Here is a 17,295-nt window from a genome sequence, read left to right as displayed (position 1 = left end):
TGTGCCTTGGTGTGAGTATATTGTCATTTTGTACATTCAGAGTCCTATAAGCCTCCTATACTGGATTTTCCATTACATTCTTTAAGTTTGGGAAGTTTTCTATTATCATTTCATTAAAAAGATTATGCATTCCTTTGGTATGTATCGCCATGCCTTCATCTATCCTGATAAATTTTAAACATAGTCTTTTCATGTTATCCTATATTTCTTGGAAGTTCTGTTCATGTTCTCTTAACATCTTCTCTCCATGGTCAACTTTATTTTCAGGATTATATATTTTGTCTTCATTCCTGAAGTTCTGTCTTCCAAGTGATTTAGTCTGTAGATAATGCTTTCCATTGAATTTTTAATTTGGTTTATTAATTCCTTCACTTCAAGGATTTCTGCCTGATTTCTTTTCAAAATCTCTATCTCTTTATTGAAGTGATCTTTCACCTCCTGAATTTTGTCTCTGATTTCCTTCCTTATACCATCCTTTACCTCATGGGTCAGTTTAACTATGTACCTTCTCTGACATTTCTTCTACCGTGGTGCCAGTGGATTCTAATATTGGCACATCTTGGTTTGTTTGGGATAATTTGTTCCCTTGTTTTTTAATGCTATTTGTGTATCTACCTATTTAGCAGTGTGGATCTGAGGCAGTACAGTTTCTAACCTGTAGACTTATAGTGTTCCTGAAATTTTCCAGTACCTCGCCTTTAAGGGGAAGACAAATAATAACAGCAATCAATGCAAACAATATACAGCCTTACACCAAATAGCTCCTACTATAACATCTACAGTTCTGTTGCAATAAACAGAAATGATGTGTTCAGTTATTGTCTATAATAAAAACTGTAAGTTTGCAAAAGGGTTTACAATTTCAAACGGTGGACAAAGAGAAACAGGAGTAGTGTAGAATATGATGTTTATGAGAAATGAGGAGAGACAATAGAAGTAAAAAAATTATAGGAAGAGTGAAAGAGGGAATAATAGAGGTCGGCTGTTAGTAGGAGAAAAGAGAAAAAAATCAAAGGAAAAAGAAAAATAAGAGAAAAAACATATATATAATAAAAATTTTTGAAAATAAAAACAATTAAAAATACAAAGATAAAAGTATAAATGCAAGAATACAAAGTGAAACTGCAATATACTATTCAGACATCCTAGTCCTCAATAAACTGATTCATGGAAAATAATTGGTTTCAAAAATGGTAGAAATGTGGGAGGAAAAAATAAAAAGAGAAAAAAGTCTCAATGAAAAATTGAACAATTGTTTCTGTTGGAGTTCAAAAGTTTCTCAGCTTCCCTTCTCAGCAGCTAGGTGGGACTGTCTAGAGTCTGATGCTTGCTCCACCCTCAGGGTGGATGGGATAGCTAGGGTGAGATGGTTAATCCTGGAGGCAGAACTCCTCGAGTTAGGGTGTAAGCTCAGAACTCGAGTTAGGGTGTAAGCTCATACAGCTTCTAAGGTATGCTCTTCACCAAATGACAATTGGTCTATAGATTTTAAGTCAGAGCACCTTCAGGACCTAGTAATTGCCAGTCCACGCTGGAAGACTGCATTCCAGGAATTTCCTTTGGATTCCACTCATGTGGTATAGGAGCCTGTTCTTAGTCCCCTACATTGCCTGAGGGCCCCCAATTTCTGGTCTCTGATTCAGTCTCCAAACTCAATCTCTCCAGCCCCTGTCCTTTTGAATTCCTGATCAGGTGCTTCTCTCCCAACTGGTCCTGAGGTCTGGGAGCAAGGACCTGCATGCCAGTCACAAAGATAAGTGCTGGACTGGGTGAGTCTGGCGGCTATGTGATGCATGGGGTGAGCTGAGGCCCTGCCATGTTGGGGCCCTGCTGTTTTGTGTCGGGTGGATCAAAGACAGGCATTGAGACCCAACAGTCAGCAGTGAAGCTACAAGGAATGGGCTGGATTGGGAGCCAGGGAGGGGACTGGGAGACTGGAGACTAGGGACTGGGAAGCTGGGGGGCCAGGTTGGGTGCCAGATTGATGCCAGATTAATTCCAGACCTGGTGGGACCAGGAGACTGTTGGATGCTGGACTGAGTAGGGAGTTAAGGGACCAGGCTGGTGCCAGGACAAGCAAGTTCTGGCCCAAGTGAGCCCCTAGGAACCTGGTGGGTGTCAGACCAGCTGGCCGGGCAGGCTGAGAGCAAAATACCCTCACACCCTCTTCCAACCTTCCAATTTTGATCCACTATAGTCAGTCCTGTCAGTCCTTGCAAGCCTCAGACTCAAGGAGCTAAGGAGAGCCCAGCTTTATCCTGCCTCTTTAACCTGTGTTCCCCTGGGCGAAATACTCCCAGTGTTTGACTTTCCACAGGATGGCAGGGATCAGACAGACCCATACCAACCTAGTTACAAATTCACGGATCTGGGTTTCCGGTTTCCAAAGGCTCTGCCACACTGCACTCCCCAGTTAATCACTATTAACATTTAAGTATGCTTCCTTTTTGTCTTGTTTTTTTTTTTTTTTCCTCCAGATACTGGGTAAATGTGAGTGTGTTCCACATAATTGTGAGCCAGATGTTTTCACTAAACACTATAAATAAATGCACTTTCCATCTTACCAAAAGCTTTTTTAAAAAACAATTACAATACTATTAAATGGGATGATTCATCATGTTTTATATAATTATTCCCCTTGGGACATTTTCACAGAAAACCTAGCTCATCCAAATTCATCTCTAATTAAACAGGTACAAGGGTGTTTTACAGCAGGAAGCCTCCATGTTCAATTTCAACTCCAGTTATTTTCCACTGTCAACATCACCACATTTCTTCAGAGCCCTTGTTCATACAGTTTGATGGGTGCCACAGAGATGCACTACATTAGTCTTGTTCATTTTAACTTTTGATGAATGTGTTTTAGATGATATGTTGTTGGTTATCTTTGTTTTGTTTTTGGTGCTGGGGAGCTGGGGATCAAACCCAGGGCCTTATGCATACTAGGCAAGCATTCTACCACTAAGCTTTACCCCCGGCCCATGAGTGTGCTTTAGAGACAGACATACAGCGATAGAAGAGGAGAGGTAGGGCTCTAAGTAACTAGAGAGGACATAAGGGTGGCACAACAATAACAAACATCTGAAACACTGCCCAGGGCATAAAAATTACACTCACATAAAGATTTTAATTTTTCTTTCTCTCTGTTAAAAAAATTATCACCTTGATGACTTTGACAACAACTTAAAATCAAACTGTTTCTTACCAGTGCCAATACATTTAGAAATTCTCTTGTGTCAAAATGTAGCAAAGTCCGAACATAAGGATAGATTTCTTCCTCAGGGGATGCTTCTGCTGAATGTAGGCGAATCAGAAATTCGAAAACCTATGAGGAGAAAAGCAAATTGTTGATCATTTTCTCTTCTTATGAAGTATCTTGTTGAAGCAATGATGCCCATCTGGATAAAATAAAGGCAAACTAAATTCAGTTCAAATCACCACTGTGTAAAAAGTTCTCTCTTAAATCCTCTCTCAGCTAAAACCGTCCACTTTAGTGAAAGTGAGTAGGCTCTCTCCTATATAGGCAGTAGTTCCTGAGCCAAATGTAATCCTCATCTGCAATATCTTCAGTGCTTCTCCGTAAGAAGTATAAACAACTAAAAATGCAAAGAAAACAGTACCAACCTGGTTTTTAACCAAGGGAACAAGATCTTCCGGGATATCACCAAGGGGATAGGCTCGACCTGCCAGACAACAACTAGAAGAAAAGAATGGGAACAGATCTGATCACCTGTAAAAGTGCAACTTTCAAGTGAGTAATACACTATTCCTCAAACCTGAGATACTAGTTTGATCTTGAAGTAGACTCAGTTTTTGTCAATTAGGTCAAGTTCAAAATCAGATCACTGTTAATTTACTGTAGACTTATATATTTAAAGATAATGTATGTATACTTCAAAAAACTAGAAGAAAGAATTTTGAACCATTTTTTATCACAAAGGATGTTTGTGGAGAGAGGTTTACCCTGATTTAAATATTATGCCATCTATACATTTGTTAAGACATCACATGGCACCCCTAAATATGTATAAATTTTATGTTTTATGTACTCAATAAAAAAAAACCTAAAATTTAAAAAAAAGATGACATCCAGTTCAGAAAATATAGGATATGAAAATGATGGTGAAGTACCATATCCTGTGACAGAGTGGTGGCTTCCATTTCCTGCACTAAAGGGGCAGAAAGGAATGAGAACACACTACCCTTACGCCTCATACTTAGTATTTAGAAAACTGAATGGCAACATTAAACTATGAGTTACCTGTTAAAAGCCCCACTCTTAGAGACATTTAAACCACTGATTTTAAGAATGGTGATTTTAAAAATGGGGCATGAACTAGCATAATAAATATCTGGAAAATGTCTGCAATAGGACAAGCCTTTAAGGAGAGTTAGAACCTGAGGCAAAATTCACTCTATAGTTTTTTGTTGTTGTTGCTGTTGTTGTTATTTTGTTGTTTGTCTTATTTTGCAGTGGTGGTGCCTCCCCCCAGGGCCTTATGCATGCTAGGCCAGCACTCTACCACTGAGCTATACCCCAAAATCCCCTTGCAGATTCACCTCCAAATAAGACCTTCTTTATGATTAATGACCTACCTTGTGGACTGAATTATGATAAATTTCTTCTGAATATGTTTTCTTTTTGGTTTGGGGAGGAGCAACTTTAAAAATCTTTGAATCAGTCATCAATTTTCAATATTAGCCTAGAGACAAGTGGATACCAGCATACTCTAAAGAGTTTAAAGTACAAATGATAAAGTACCAATGATAAAGTACACAATGTTCTTTCTCACTAAAGAGTCAATGCAACAATGTATAATGGGTCTCAAAGTTAACCCTCATGCTAAACAAGAACTAAAATGAGACTCTGACAGGTTCTGCCACCTTCCTATCTTCCTGCCAACCAGTTATCTAGCTAAAAGTTCTCTTTGGAGTCAATTCCAAGCCAATATAGTCTATTGGAATCAATTCTGCTCCAAGAGTAAGAGACAAAAATTCTAGTTTTAGCTCTATCACTTTTTCATGATTTAAACAAATCTCTTGCCCTTACATATAAACTAGAAGTACTATATATCATACAGAATTTCTGGTAGTAAAAATAAAATATCCTATATCAGGGTTTCTCAACCATAGTTCTATTGATATTTTGGGCTAGGTAATTTTTGTTGCAGGGATTACACTATGCATTGTGGGATGTTTGACATCCTGGCCTCTGCCCACTAGATACCAGTAATATCCTGGATGGATATAACTAAACATGTCTTTAAAGATTGCCAAACATGAGAACCACTACTCTGCATAAAAGAACTTAGAAAAATGAACAGTACTATATGGATAAGACATAGAATCTCTTAAATATATAGGAAAGTACAGAAGAAACATGGTCACAGATGAATAAATAAAAATCCCTTACCTAATATATACAAGAAGCTTGTTGCCCATAACAACTTGCTCATCTAAAATAGAAAAATATCTTTAGCAATTCTTTCTCAAAAACCTTGTCAGAAATACAATCTTCATGTGGAAACAAAATGTAAAACTTGGCATTTAAGGTGAGATAAATATATTTATTTCCAAACAACAGAAAATTGAGATAAGACCACTTGAACTTAAAAAAAAAAAAATTCATTGGATTCTATTCATAGAAAAAATCCATGAGTTAGTCAAAGACACATGTGGAAGGAATAGACTTGAGGGTAGAAATCTATGTGCTGTTATCTTAAACCCTAGCTTAGGACCAGGGGAAGGTGTAAAGCAGGCAATGAGTTCAACTATAGATCAAGACCAATTAACTGACACTAAGGCATAACTATGTCTTCTCATTTGTTAACATGGACTTTTACCACTCCTAGTGCAGTAGGGCTGAGAAGGCCATTGTTTCTAAATGTTTAAAGTAACTTAGCTCAAATAAATGATCCTTAGAGCCCTTTCTATTAACATGTAAAAATGTAAAATTCTGTCATCTGATTATATAAACCAATATGTAAACAAAAAGGTATGTGAAAGATAATTAGGTCAATTTTTAGTCCAAAAGGTCAAAGGCAACATAGAATGAAGTAAGGGTGAAGTAATCAGGAATTTGTGTGGTATGCAGATTATGGGAATCTGTGGTTGGTAATAAAGATAAGGTAAAGTTTCTAATTTAGATATGTGAATATGAGACATAATGCCAGCAAACACGTTTTATCCTTTTTAAATACTCTAAATATGTGATGTAATTCATACAAATTTGAGTTGCTAAAAATTGTATGAATAATTGAATTTTGCTTCAATTTCAAATGTTATTTGATTCAACTCAACTAGTAATATACGGTAGCAATTGCCTTACAAATATACCATATTCATGTTTATTGACTCATTAGGTAAACACTTTAATTGTTAGAAATCTCAGGTAGAATGTGTCTAGCTCATAATATTCTTAGAGTTAAATTTACTTGTTTAACATGTGTATCACCATTATTCCACTCTTATGAATTTATTAGGAGCAGGTTATCTGTGTTATCTCTATTTCTAGCACCCAGTACAACGTCTGGCACTCAGGAGGTGATTAGTAAATGCACAGTGAACTGAACTGATAAAGTTCTTAATTTTGTACAACTGAACCCTCCCCAATATCCTCTTTTATAAAAACTCAACAGTTCCATTTGGATGTTTCAATACTATACTATACTTTCATTTCTGGTGGACATTTATGTGAAAGTTAATTTTCAAGTCTGTTTCAAAAAGATTAGGTTCAGGGCCACTGATAGGCACAAGAAGTTAAGACTATACAAAATGACTCCCCTTGCCTCACCCTCAAAAAAATGAAACAAAAAATCCCGTAAAACCTGGATATAATAAAATAAACTACCCAAAGTTATTAAACAGTGAATAGAAGCATAAAATCTGGCAGGGGGTTCAGATTCACTTGGGGAAAAGACAGGCAGCCATACTTTTATCTCCTTTGTGTCCTTTCCCTGTGTTTCTGTGTAATGTGACTCGAATACATGAGACAGACAGCACATGGAAAAACCCCTGATCTTTCTGGCCTAGGGGAAAAGTGAAACCAGGAAATCAGGAATGGGCTGGGGTTGTAGCTCAGTGGTAGAGCACTTGCCTAGCATGTGTGAGACACTGGGTTCAATTCTCAGCACCATATATAAACAAATTAAATAAAGGTCCATTGACAACTAGAAAAAATATGTTTTTAAAAAAGTCTTAAAAAAAAAAAAGAAAGAAAGAAAGAAACCAGGAATGGAAAAGACACAAAGGAGGGAAAGAGGAGGGAAGGAAAGGTTGCACATAGACATGAGTAGTAGGAACATGAAGTTAAAGGGATAATTCTACAAACTGGGTGTGCTAGCCCTTCTCATGTTTTCTTTTAAAAGCAATTTATCCAGGGCCATTCTGGTCCTGCTCTGGCTTAAGTCAACAGGATATGTTACATCGATCCACAAGCGACCCATTATATGCAGGTCTATTCTCCAGGCTGAGGAACTTAAGATTCCTCCCTTCCAATAAGAAGGACACAAGTCACCCTGAAGAAGAAACTTTTGTGACCTTTACACCAACCAGAGTTCAAGACCCAGAAAAACAGGATAATTAGAAACAAAGCCCACTGACTATAAAAATCTGTAAAAACAAATTCAAATTAGAACCAGTCAGTACAGGCCAAAGTGACCTTCGGATCTTCAGCATGTCATTTTAATCTCATATATACTAGTAAAATCTCTTGCACCCACCATGGGTTTCTCTTGGGTGCCTATGAACAAAATCAAGTGCATTAAGAACTTCAAAATATGCTACCTACTGTTAGTCAAAGGTTGAAAGGTGGTACCTGGATAAAACTCTCTAGAAGCTTCCCTGAGACCTCCTCTAAAACCAGGGAACAAAGGGGTACCACTGCTCTCTCCTCTTTGAAACAACTCACATTCTCCTTTGAGGGTGTCTTTCCCCTCTCTAATAAATCTTGCTGTATTTCTACTATATTTTGTGTTATCCCTGAACAAATACAATTCTGAGATAAATAAAAGGTTAGAACTAATAGACAAGAAAGAAAAAAAAAAGTAACTATAATTATCCTCAATGAAGTAAAATAGGATGTTTCAATGCATGAAAATTTCAACAGATAAATGAAGATAAATCCAGCAGAACCTATAAAAAATAACTAAATAGAAATTACAGATTCAAAAACACAATTGTTGAAAACAAAAATTCACTGAGTGGAATAAACAGCTAAATTGACATGAAAGAGGAAAGAGCAAGTGAACCTGGGGGTAGGGCAATAGAAATCATCTATGGTGGAGAAAAGAGGGTGGGAAAAAGCCCAAAACAAAAATTAGGATCTGGGGATACAGCTGAGTGGTAGGGCACTTACTTAGCATGTGTGAGGCTCTGGGTCTATCCCCAGCACCACAAACAAAATAAAAATCTAGCAGGACACACTCTGAAATGGTGGATTTCACTCCTCCAAAATGCTGTTCTTCCATGAAAGTAAATTCTTAAAATCAACTTTTTTAGAACTCTTGAAAAAGTAAAGAGTTGCTGTAATCTGAGGAATATTTATTCAAGAAAAATGCCTAAATCTCAGAAATAACTATGAGTGGGCTTTATAGTATCTAACTTTACCTACTACCGTCCTATTTTCCCCAGCTTCACTGTAGATTTAAAACCAATAACCTCACAACTTCCACAGCTGTGAAAACCAGCAACTGAGAAGCCACCTGAAGGGGAAAAATGGGGTTAGAACTCTCAACTGCCCTGTCTCAGAGAATTGGCTAGCTCTAATCTCAGGAAAATTACCTGAGAAAATTAGGGGAAAAAATAAAACAGTGGAGAATAACAGAATCCAGAATCTCCACATGCCTTTTCTTGTCCTGACTCAGAATTCATTCTGTGGTAACAGCACTATCCCTGACATTTCTGAAAACAATAAGTGCTCTCCAAAAAACATAGAAGAATAAACAGAAGAAGGGTCTCCAGAGGTTTCTGAAAAGCTCTATGTGCAGGACTGTATAGGTACCCAGGGAAGACCAGAATCTATAAGCTGTGGCTGACTCTGAGGCTCTGCCTAAGTCAGAAGTGAAGGCTAAGGAGAAAATTGTAAATTGCCTGCCAAAGGACCAAAAATTCCAAAATAAAATTAAACAAGAATTGGGTCCCTGGTTTCCAGTCTGACCATGTGATCCTTCTTACATGTGCTTCTGTTACTGTAAGGAGATCTGACGTAAGGCCCTCACAAGAGCCCAGCAAAAGCTGATGCCATGCTCTCTAACCTCCAGAACTGAGGACTCCGAGAGAGTAATGAAAACCACCAGACCAAACATGGGTGAAAAAAACTCCTACATAAAACAGGTTGCACTGACTACTATCATGGCTCAGACTGACTCCTGCATTCCTGTAGAGAAAATAACACTGGGTACTGTGGAAGGGTGCTGCAGACAACATAAAGAATGGAGAACATTTGTATAACTGATTGACACAGCAGAAATAATCAGAAAGGCAACATCTTAGTCCTTGTTCAACTTGGACAAGTTGGGAAGAAGGAAGAGAACCTAGGATGGAATTGCCATTGTTATGCTATACTTGTGCATTTTATTAGGGATATGAAATCATCAACCCTGTTCATCACCCATTATCCACCAGTTTGTTAACAAGAGAAAAGTTACATCAGGTGAGGAATTGCCACGTGAGATTTTTGGTCATTGAGGATGAAAGCAAACAGAAACAAGGCCTGATTTTTGTCACTTTTAAAAATCAATCAGCAGGGCTGGGCATGTGGCTCAAGCGGTAGCGCGCTCGTGGGGCGTGCGTGTGGCCCGGGTTCGATCCTCAGCAACACATACAAACAAAGATGTTGTGTCCGCTGAAAACTAAAAAATAAATATTAAAATTCCCCCTCTCTCTCTCTCTCTCTCTCTCTCTAAAAAAAAAATCAATCAGCAAACTACAATGAAGAGTTATAGACTAAATGTGTAAACTAAAAGACATTCCTGGAGAAATTTTAAAGCAGCTCACAAATCAAAAGGTAGAAGTATGAAATACTTCAAATATGAAAAGGAAAAGGCTATTTTGCAAAGTTGTGGATGACAAACAATGCAAAAGACCTGCAAAACTGGATAGGCAAGTTTGAAATGGAAGAAATACATACTTCTCTTCTTGATAACAATGAAGATTACATTTTTAACAAAAAATGGAAAATTAAAACTATCAACTGCACAAAATATTTCTCTAGTAATAGACTGTGCGACATGTGAGCATACAATTATGACCATGCCGTATTTCTAATGAAAACAAAACAGTCTCTAATAAAGAAAGTCTTTTTCAGGTCCTGCCTTCCTGACTTTCTGAAGTATAGATGCTTTTAAATATTGACTTCTACTATATAATCACAAAATTTCAAGGACAATAAGTTTCACATAAAATAGAAAACTTCTAAGTAAAGCCTAAAGTGGTAGAATACAATTAATGAGTTTTTGGAAGGTGTTCTAAATATTTAATTCACATTTTTGTTTCAGTTTATATATGTGGCAACTGGGTGAATCTGGAAGGAACGTCTACCTTTTCATTTGAACTAAAATTATGAAGACTTCTGTTTCCATTTTGCATCAGTTTCTTCTGCTCTGGGATACCTTGGATTGCAGGAACAATAAGTCTGATTAATAAACATCTTGTGATAAAACTAGCACCAGGAAACAGCAAATTTTTTCTGTTTGTTGGTAATTTTGGAGGAGGATAGGGTACTGGGGATTGAGCCCAGGGACACTTTACCACTGAGCTACATCTCTAGTTCTTTTCATTTTGTATTTTAAGACAGCATCTCACTAAGGTGCTAAGGGCCTTGCTAAGTTACTGAGTCTGGCCTCAAGCTTGCAATCTTCCTGTCTCAGATTCCTAAGTCACTGGAATTATAGGTGTGCACCACAGCAACAGCAACTTTCTTATGCACAAGGCCCTGCCCAACCAGTCCTGGGATAATGATCAATCAAACCACACAGTGTGATCAAGACTGCTTGACTATGCACATTTCTGGTCCACTTTTTCTATGTAATCTGGAAACTCATGTTAATACCACCAAAGACAGGATTGGAAATGCTATTCTCCTTAATCTTCCCAGTATAGCTATATTGATTCAAGTTCCTTTCCTACTTTTCATCATTACATTTTTCTTTGGAAAACACACACACACACACACACACACTTATTAGTTATAGACAGACACAATATCTCCTTTCTTTATTTATTTTGATGTGATGCTAAGGATCGAACCTAGTGCCCCATACATGCCAGGCAAGACTCTACCACTGAGCTCACTCAGCCCTCTCTTTACTCCAGCCCTCTCTTTGATTTTTAAAGCAAGTAGCCAGACCTGATTTGTTGGTACCTTCAAGAGATGGGTCTTAGGACTAGGACTATGGTAGAAATGCCACCAATTTATTCACCATGAACATAAGAAATGTTTTATAAGAAATAGAATTATCAAAGCTTTTGAAAACTAGAGCACAAAAGAAAGATTGTATAAAATTCCAGAAGTATCATAGTTTTTAAGCAGGTTATAGATTGTTGGATGAAACTGTCATTAATTCAAGTAATAAATATTTTGTGTATACTTGCTATAAAAAAATAAGCAAGAACTGATAGAACTGAAATGAGAAACAGACAATTCAGCTGGGCACAGTGGTGAATGCCTATAATCCTAGCTATTTGGGAGGATGAGGCAGAGTAATTCCAAGTTCAAGGCCAGTGTGGGCAATTTATCAAGACTGTGTCTCAAAAGAAAGAAAAGGACTGGGGATATAGTTTAGTGGTAGAGCACTTGCCTAGCATGTGCAAGGCCCTAGGTTCAATTCCCTGCAACAGGGAATTGAACACACACACAAGGAACAGACAATTGAACAACTGAAGACTTTAATACCATACCTTCAATAATGGATAAAAGAAGTAGTGGAAGATAAATAGGAAATAGAAGACTTGAACAAACTATAAGCCTGAAGCCACTCAGTAGATTAACTTGCTCCTACTGCTAACCAGTCTGATAATTGAGGCCAGTGAAGAGGAAAACTTGTTTCTAGCACTAGCAAGTCATTTTTCATAGTTTGTTTTGCCTCACTCTCCTATGTCTCACTCCTCAAATAATTAACCAATAAAGTCAGCTTTACCTGACAAGAAAAATAAAGGGAAAAAAAATCAAAGAATAACTCCAGTCACATGACCTACTAATCAGTTCTTTCTTTAGATTTTTTTTTAGGAACCGGGAATGCCTGGATACCTGGTAACCCATGAACAACAGCAAAGCACATCAAGGGAACTGACTACTCCAAGAATTAATGACCATTCCAGTGCCCACCGGGCTATAACTAAATTTAGACTATCCAGACTTATCCACATAAGCTTTTATGTTAGTGATCTCTGACTAGACAGAATTTGGGTGACAGCTCTCCATTTTCTATCAGCTGGCTTATTGCCCATAAAGTTCTTTCTTCTCCTGTCACTCAGTCCCTCAAATTATTGGCTTCATCAAGTAGCAGTGGAACTGGACTTCTGATGGTTCCAAGCCTCCCAGACAGCTACAGAATGTTCCACTAAACAACAAAACACATTCAATACATTATTCTCAACTGCACATGAAATATTCTCCAGAAAAGACTACCTGTGAAAGCAAAAAAATAAAAAAAGAAGTCACAGAAAGTATATCCTCTGACTACAGAACAAAAATAGAAATCAATATCAGAAGGAAATTGAGAAATTCACAAATAGGTAGAAAATAACACACTTCTAAACATCCACTATCACAAGGGATATCTGAAGTACAAAGGATTACATGGAAAATTTTAAGTATGAGTAATTACATAGTTTCTTCTATGGTTTGATTAGGGTGGTGATTATATGATTATAATGATTAGCAAAATTCCCACTGTACACGTATAATTGGTGAATTGAATTTTATAACATTTAAATAATACCTTAAAATACAAAAGAAAGAAAAAATTAAGGCTTAGAAAAGTAATACCTGTTAGTGTTTTTCCTGAATTCAGAGGAGGAGCAATGACTCTGAAAAGCTTCTGCATTAAAATTAACAAAAAAACAACATCATTTCAAAAGGACAACATTTTATAAAGATAATCAAGAATCTTATTTTATCAATTTCCTTTCTCTGATGGAATTCGATTAAATATAAAAACTTAATGTGTACATGAACTATTTAGAAATAGCACAATGGAAAATCATTGTGATATTAAACATTTAATACCAGTTACATGAAGGTCTTTGCTGAGATTATAATTTTTGATATAAGACTTAGGTTCTTAAAGAAGCTTTCTTCTTTTAAAAAAAATAAGCAAATGAAGAGATTAATATCTCACCAAAGTGATGATGAAGATTACTTTAAGCTGAAAACATCTAAACACTCCATAGCATAGAAAAAACTATCTTAATTTAAGCCTCCCCAAAATATAGTCTCATGGAACCCCTAGAAGGAGTGTCTTATTTGGGAGAAGACTGACCTTTTCCAAGAAGGTGCAAATTCACTTCTATTAGCACCAAAAAGCCTAGAACTTTCCATACCTTCCCATTGAAGTCCCAACTCCACTGTCTCCCCCATTTTTGTTAAGCTGGTATACAAAACTTCACCTTTGGCTACTCAGCAGAGCTACTTATTAGTGAGTGCTACCATGGATAAGCCTTGTCTTTTCTCCTGTAAATATGTATATTGTCAGATAAATTCACATCCTCCTCGACACCCCCTTTGTTGCCTCCCATCATGGAGACCTAAGTTGATAGAGGAAACATTTGTCCTCTTAACACAAGGCACTACTTTTCCTTCAGAAGCAGCCAAAACTGAACAAAGGAAAGACTTCAGAGGCTACCGTAGTCACTTCAAACGGGATGACAATGTCTTTCATTTAGAAAGTCTAAAAAATTTCAAAAGATAGGATATCTTCCCTTAATGCAGACCTCCCCAAGTGCTAAAAGAGCTAAACTTTAAACACTGAAAAGTGATTTCTTTATAGACAGAGAATTATAAAAGAGGAACCACCTAACCTCCCATGGTTAAAATCTCTAAAATGACTGTTTATAACAAATACCAAGCTCCTGCTGAAAGCCATTGGGCAACCTCAATAGCCTCGTGTTCCATTTGAGATGTATAGGTATAAATGTAAATCAGACTGTGAGGAATAAAACAATCCACACAAAAGAAAAATTTCAAAAGCAACATAAAAGTCAGCAATCATTTTTGTAAATGTAGAATGTATCAAATTTGGATCTGCTTTGAGGGATTACTTTGAGATACACTAGAAACTGAATTAATTCTTCCCAACTGGGGACTAGTGTTGGCACAGAGAACATTTCTGTACATAGGATAGCACTGGACCTCACTGAGGAGGTAACTAAGTCTTTCTCAGGGCCTTTCTCAGTAATGAACCTTGATGATTTAGCAGCTGAGAGGTATTAAGAGAAAGAATCCTTTCTTGACATATACACAATCAGGGTCAAAACCTGGAGAGTAGGGATGAAGCACTCAAGAGATGAGAGGTACAACTAAATTTGAAGAGTTATGAATTAAAGGAATAAACACACTACTAAGCTAGTATGCTCAAAGAAGGCTGAAATTCCATAGAACAACTGCAGACTTAGTAATACTGAGAACAGTTTTTGGATGGTATTAAATTTGCCAAATAAAATTGACTAGATGTTTTCAGTGGATTCCTGACTCTGTTGGGGTGCATTAGCCACTATAATAAAGCAGTGGGTTGAGGGTATACCACATATATCTGTAGCGCCATTATCCAATCTGTCCTTAATGTAAGGCAATGACAAGATGGATAAAATAAAAGCATAAATGCTTTTTTAACTCTCTTGGAAAGGAGAATAAAAAATTACCACAAATGTTATAAAATTTCAAATTTGGAAAAACAATACATTAGTAATTAACAAATAATGACATCCTACCATTCTCAGGACCTCCCTCAGCAGAATGTATATGCAAAACAGCAGTAAGCAACAACACATTTATTATTTACAATAATTATATAAAACAAATTTCTTAAACCTCTTAGGAAAGTTGCTACAGTTGAAAAATTCCTTGGAGGAAAAAAGCTTACAGTCTAACAAGTAAGCATTACTTTTAATTTTTTCAACTGTTCCCTGGGATATAAATTTCTATTTACATGGATAGGCAAGAAAACAATGGCAGAAGACATGAAATTAAAGACTGCTGGGCTGAGGTGTAGCTCAGTGGTAGAGCAAATGCTTATCATGCATGAGCCCCTGGGTTCGAGCCTCAGCACCAAAAATTAATTAATTAATAATTTAATAAAGACTACTTAAAAGACCCAAGCTAAAACAGATGCAAGTCTAATAAATCAAGAGGATATTTTAAGATAATCAGATGTTCAAAGCAAAATAAGAACAGGGAAAAAATTAGTAGACAATATTAAATTTATGTCTTAAGTTACAAAATATCTTACCTCCATTGGACTAATAAACTCATTCATGCCTCTGTTATAGACATAGATCATAGCATCATATAGACGATTTTCCCAGCACATGAGAACTACCTATAAAAAAGGAAAAGTCACTTGAGCTATATAATTTACTAAGTCTCACCAATTAAACCACTTAAAGCTTTAAGAATGGAAAATATCTTGAGTTTTCTTCCTTATTTGTTCTTCTTTCTTCTCTGGTAAAAACTGAAATTGAAGCAACTCAAACACAATGGCTAGGTAACAGATATTGTAGGTTCAATATTATTTTAATAGTACAATAACTATTTTTAAGCGTTGTCCAATGTCTAATTTTATTTCCTCTTTATCCTTTCCATTATTCATTTTGCTTCTTCTCAATAGTTCTACAACTATTTACCAAACACTTATATTTGGGTTCTCTTAGGCACTGGGGATAAAATGACAGACAAATCCAGATCTATTCCCTACCTTTATAGAGCTTACATTTATCCTAGATACCCAATTAAAAAAAAAAGAGGAGTACAAAATAGTATGAGTTTTGACGTAGAGAAGATATTCAAGTATATAAAAAATTAATGACCTACAAATATGAAAAAACATTATAAAAGAACCTAACTTGATTTGGAGTATTCAAAAAGTCATCCCTGAGCCAGGTGCAGTGGCATGCACTTGTAATCCCAGCAGCTTGGGAGGCTGAGGCAGGAGGATCGAGAGTTCAAAGCCAGTCTCAGCAATTTAGCAAGGCCCTTAGCAACTCAGTGAGACCCTGTCTCTAAATAAAATATTTTAAAAGGGTTGGGGATGTGGCTCAATGGTTAAGCACCCTGGGGTTCAATCTCTGGTACAAAAAAAAAAAAAAAAAAGCTGACAGTACATAAAACATTTAAGCTAGTACCTAAAGGATGCATGCATGGGGACAAAAAGCAGAAAAGGAAATGAGGGATTCTGCAGGCAGAAGACAATCAGGACGAAAGAACTATAGTGAAAAGGAGCTTGAAGTATTTAAGGATGGAGAGAAATCAACTTGGTAAAACACACACAAAAAAGGAACAGTTATGACTTGAACTACAGGGTATTCTATATTCTGTTCCTATGAGAATTATATAATACCATTGAGTGACAAGAGGACTGAAGTAGAAGATCAGAGGCTGGAGAATGATAGAGACTAGCCAGAGGGTTAAATAGAAAAATGGAAGTGAGGTGTCCTGGGAGAGTGTTTCTAGAAAATGAAATGTTCTGGGACTCTTCTCTTCTTTCTCTATCCTCTCTTTAGCCAGTGCCATGCTCATACATCTCTTTACTAATAACTAACGCACTTGTAACCTCAGCCTTAACCTTCTCTCTGACCCATCCAACCACTTCCTTAATATCTTCACCTGAATGTCTAGCAGCTATTTCAAAATAAAATGGCAAAGCAAGACTCCTCATTTTGTCTCTCAGACTAAGACTTCCTCCAGTCTTCCAATCTTCTTAAAGGAATCACTATCCATCCTATTTCTCAAGCTATTAAACAAAACAAAAACTTGGACATTGCCTTTAAATTCTCTCATTCCTACACTGACATCTAATTCATCAGTAAATCAATTATACCTCCCAAACAGCAAAAATCAGGCTGACTCTCTCCATCTCACTGCTACCATCTCTGGAACCAGGGTAATCTTTCTTAAAAAATCGTAAGCGGGACGCAGTAGTGCATGCCTGTAATCCCAGTGGCTAGGGAGGTTGAGGCAGGAGGATCATGGCAAGAGGATTGCAAGTTTAAAGCCAGGCTCAGCAACTTAGCGAGGCCCTAAGTATCTCAGTAAGACCCTGTCTCTAAATAAAATACAAAAAAAAAAAAAAAAAAAAAAAA

The 17,295-nt window shown here is 36.8% G+C and overlaps 1 protein-coding gene across 2 annotated transcripts in view; it reads right to left on the bottom strand.

Moving 5' to 3' along the window:
* Vps8 (VPS8 subunit of CORVET complex) overlaps positions 1-17,295 on the bottom strand; it is a 254,264-nt gene that overhangs the window by 145,835 nt on the left and 91,134 nt on the right. For both annotated transcript variants that reach the window (XM_048804017.1, XM_015499948.2), the window contains 5 exons: positions 15,447-15,536; positions 12,989-13,040; positions 5,414-5,456; positions 3,625-3,697; positions 3,206-3,325 (listed from right to left, as the gene is read on the bottom strand). In XM_048804017.1, coding sequence (XP_048659974.1) covers positions 3,206-3,325; positions 3,625-3,697; positions 5,414-5,456; positions 12,989-13,040; positions 15,447-15,536 — 378 coding nt within the window. The remainder of the gene's footprint in view (positions 1-3,205; positions 3,326-3,624; positions 3,698-5,413; positions 5,457-12,988; positions 13,041-15,446; positions 15,537-17,295) is intronic.

The sequence above is a fragment of the Marmota marmota genome, unplaced genomic scaffold, assembly GCF_001458135.2.
Source record: "Marmota marmota marmota unplaced genomic scaffold, marMar, whole genome shotgun sequence".
Taxonomy (NCBI): domain Eukaryota; kingdom Metazoa; phylum Chordata; class Mammalia; order Rodentia; family Sciuridae; genus Marmota; species Marmota marmota.
This window is presented reverse-complemented; position numbering and strand designations above follow the sequence as displayed.